At 38.1% G+C, this 2,836-nt stretch overlaps 1 protein-coding gene across 1 annotated transcript in view; it reads right to left on the bottom strand.

The window, feature by feature from the left end:
- Positions 1-2,836, bottom strand: part of MYO5C (myosin VC) — a 31,911-nt gene that overhangs the window by 11,084 nt on the left and 17,991 nt on the right. Inside the window, exons 25-29 of the mRNA XM_010143109.1 lie at positions 2,450-2,630; positions 1,791-1,884; positions 896-959; positions 729-809; positions 166-346 (exon numbers count right to left, since the gene is read on the bottom strand). Coding sequence (XP_010141411.1) covers positions 166-346; positions 729-809; positions 896-959; positions 1,791-1,884; positions 2,450-2,630 — 601 coding nt within the window. The remainder of the gene's footprint in view (positions 1-165; positions 347-728; positions 810-895; positions 960-1,790; positions 1,885-2,449; positions 2,631-2,836) is intronic.

Genomic DNA, 2,836 nt, shown 5'->3' with positions numbered 1-2,836 from the left:
GGGAAAGAGCCTGTATGGATGAGCAATTTTCGATGGCTGTATCTGTTCGAGCCTTGAGACTTCAAGGACACAACCGCAAGATTTTGAGAGCTTTGTGTCACAAAGACACGAGGATTGTATTACAGGAACGGAAACATATTTTGCTTTACTACACCTTGACCTTACCAGGTTTTCTGAAGTTAGTCTGCTAACTTCAAGTCGAATACCATCATTTATGTCATTTTCCTCTCGAAATAATTTTTGTAGATGATTAATATCTTGGCTAAGATGTTCAACTTTATGGTTCAGACCTTCAATCTCCTTTTCATATACTTCTTTCTGAGACTGGAAATGGCTTTCCAATACTCTGTTTAAAAAAAGGAGATAGAACATGGCAGATGCAGTATGACCTTGATGTAATGGGTCAAGTTTAATATCAGGTGAAAACAAAGTACTGCAGCCAACACACAGACACTCCATTACATCACCTGTGCATTGAGGGGTTGAAAGTTATGCCTGGTATCTCAGAGGAAGCTCATTTCCCCCACTGACACTTCCACACTTACCTCACTGCCTTCGTAAAAGTTTGTTAAGCTGATTTTAAGCTGCTCAGCCTGTCACATAACGTAGTGGTTGTTCATTTTTTAAGTAGATGTTCAGTATTGCGCTCTCAAATTAGTTACCCACCTTCCCATCCATTTTCTAGAGTACAGCTGGGAGTTATGAAAACACGGAAGAACTGAACTAACCTTGTAGCTTTTTTCAAGCCCTCATAAGCAAACCACAGTTCTCCATCCTCGTTTAAGTGTTCCAAATCTTCCACAGAGAGTCTAGAATACAGCGCAGTATCATCAGCATGCAGGCGGACAAAATGCATTTCTTAAGCTTTTTTAAAGAGACCTCAGAACAAAATTACCTGCTTCTTACGTCTTCAAAATCGTAACTTTCAAGAAGCTGTTTCGTAACTTCTGACATCTTTTCTGGAAAAAACGAAGTTTATTACATTAATAATTTTCTTTGCACATTTCATATTAAGTTTGATTATAAAAATCAAATCTTCCACTTCCTAAATCTACAAAGTTCTTTCCTGGTACTCAGTAAATATATCTGACTTACTACAAGAATATCGTGAGGGACTTCTGGGCACGTCAGGTATACTAGACAGGTTTACCACCAACACCGGGATTTTTCCGGACACATCAAACTTTCAACGCAGAGTTACATCTTGCTGTTCTGAATATGGACCACTGCTAGAGTTGTGTTGATGATTTGTCATCTAGTGCTAGGCTACGACATCAAATGCTGCAGACACGGGTTTGCTCTGTGCCATTGTTAGCACTGAACACAATGCACAACAGAAGTGCATTTTTCCAAAGAGAACCCAGCTCAGCAAGTTATTTAAGTGTATTTAACATTTATTGGACCTAAGGCTAAGGGAAGGGTGAATGAAAGCTAGATGACGTATTGTTTCCATATTCTTGGGTCTCTACAAGCTACTTGTTAAATTCTAAGTGAAGTTCAAATGATTAGTATTGATTTTTAAACACAAAGGAGAAGTGTTTGAAATCAGATTCTTCAAACAGGTGCCCCAGATGATCGCAGTATTCAGTGATCACTTTGTAAAACTCACCTATTGGGTTTGGTTTGGGCTTTTTTCCCTTCTGAGTATAAGTATGAATAGAAAGAAATCACTATGGGATGGGAAAGAGAACTAGGCTTTTGTCAAAGCTGACGTGGAAGAAATCAGTTTAAACTAGCCTGGTTCACATCGTTCTTGGTAAGTTCTCTGAATTATCTAGTACATAACTTACCCCTCAGTTCTCGTTTCTGTGTCTGGGCCTGCTTTTCAACATCCAATTTTTGTGTCTGCAGCAGTTCAATTTCCTTTTGCAACTCAGGTATTTTCTGAGTCAGACAAAAATTATACATAAACAACGACTGAATGACAAGGGCTGAGTATCAGTTAAATCATAAAGATAATTAAGAACAAGTATACATGGTAAAAGGATTAAAATGTGTTGCACTTAAAGCGTCTCGGGTTCTCAGGTATCAGAGCAGAACAGTAATAAGTGAAAAGATGTGTTTGTGTCATGGAACTGACTCAGAGAAAGAAATGTGCCTTTACACAAAAGCACTATTTTCAGGTTCAGTTTATAAACTACATTTATGAAAAATCCTCTGAGAAACTAGTATGTTCTTAGAAGAAGGAAGAAAAAAGATCCACACACTTAAACATATAAATATTCAGGCAAAATTACTCTTCAAAACGTGCTTTTTTTGTGAGCAGTAACTTACTCACATTGTGTACTACAAGAAAACAATGCAGCGTGGTGGTGTATCAAACACAGCTGACTAACTACAACTCCTGGAGACGAAAACCATCAGTGAAGATAATCTGTAAGAGAAGCACCCACATTCTCTACGTGCTTTGTCTAGGAAAGACCACAAAATGAAAGGCGTCACACTGCACCTGTGCTTGCTTGGTAAGTTGTCCTACTTCCAGTTTCAAGCCATCCTGAATGACAATTTCTTGCTGAATTTGATGTTGTAGCTGAGTTTTTTCTTCATTCAGAATCTTAATTTCTGCCTTGAGCAATTCAATCTCCTTTTCATAGTCCTGCTTCTGATTTTGGAAATTTTTCTCGAGTATCCTAAACATGACAACAAAAAGGTGGTTTTATTTACCCCACATTTGTAAGTGAAAGAGTGGGCTTTGGTTTTGTTTTAATTGAAAGGACAGGTTTAATTGAAGAAAATGTAAATGAACCATAATTACTTGAAAATGCTACCCTACATGCTCAGAACCAGCCTGCAAGATGGATGGTAACGGGAAGAGAATGTCCCTAGATTTCCCTAC

Source organism: Buceros rhinoceros, unplaced genomic scaffold (assembly GCF_000710305.1).
Source record: "Buceros rhinoceros silvestris isolate BGI_N320 unplaced genomic scaffold, ASM71030v1 scaffold44719, whole genome shotgun sequence".
Classification (NCBI taxonomy): Eukaryota; Metazoa; Chordata; class Aves; order Bucerotiformes; family Bucerotidae; genus Buceros; species Buceros rhinoceros.
This window is presented reverse-complemented; position numbering and strand designations above follow the sequence as displayed.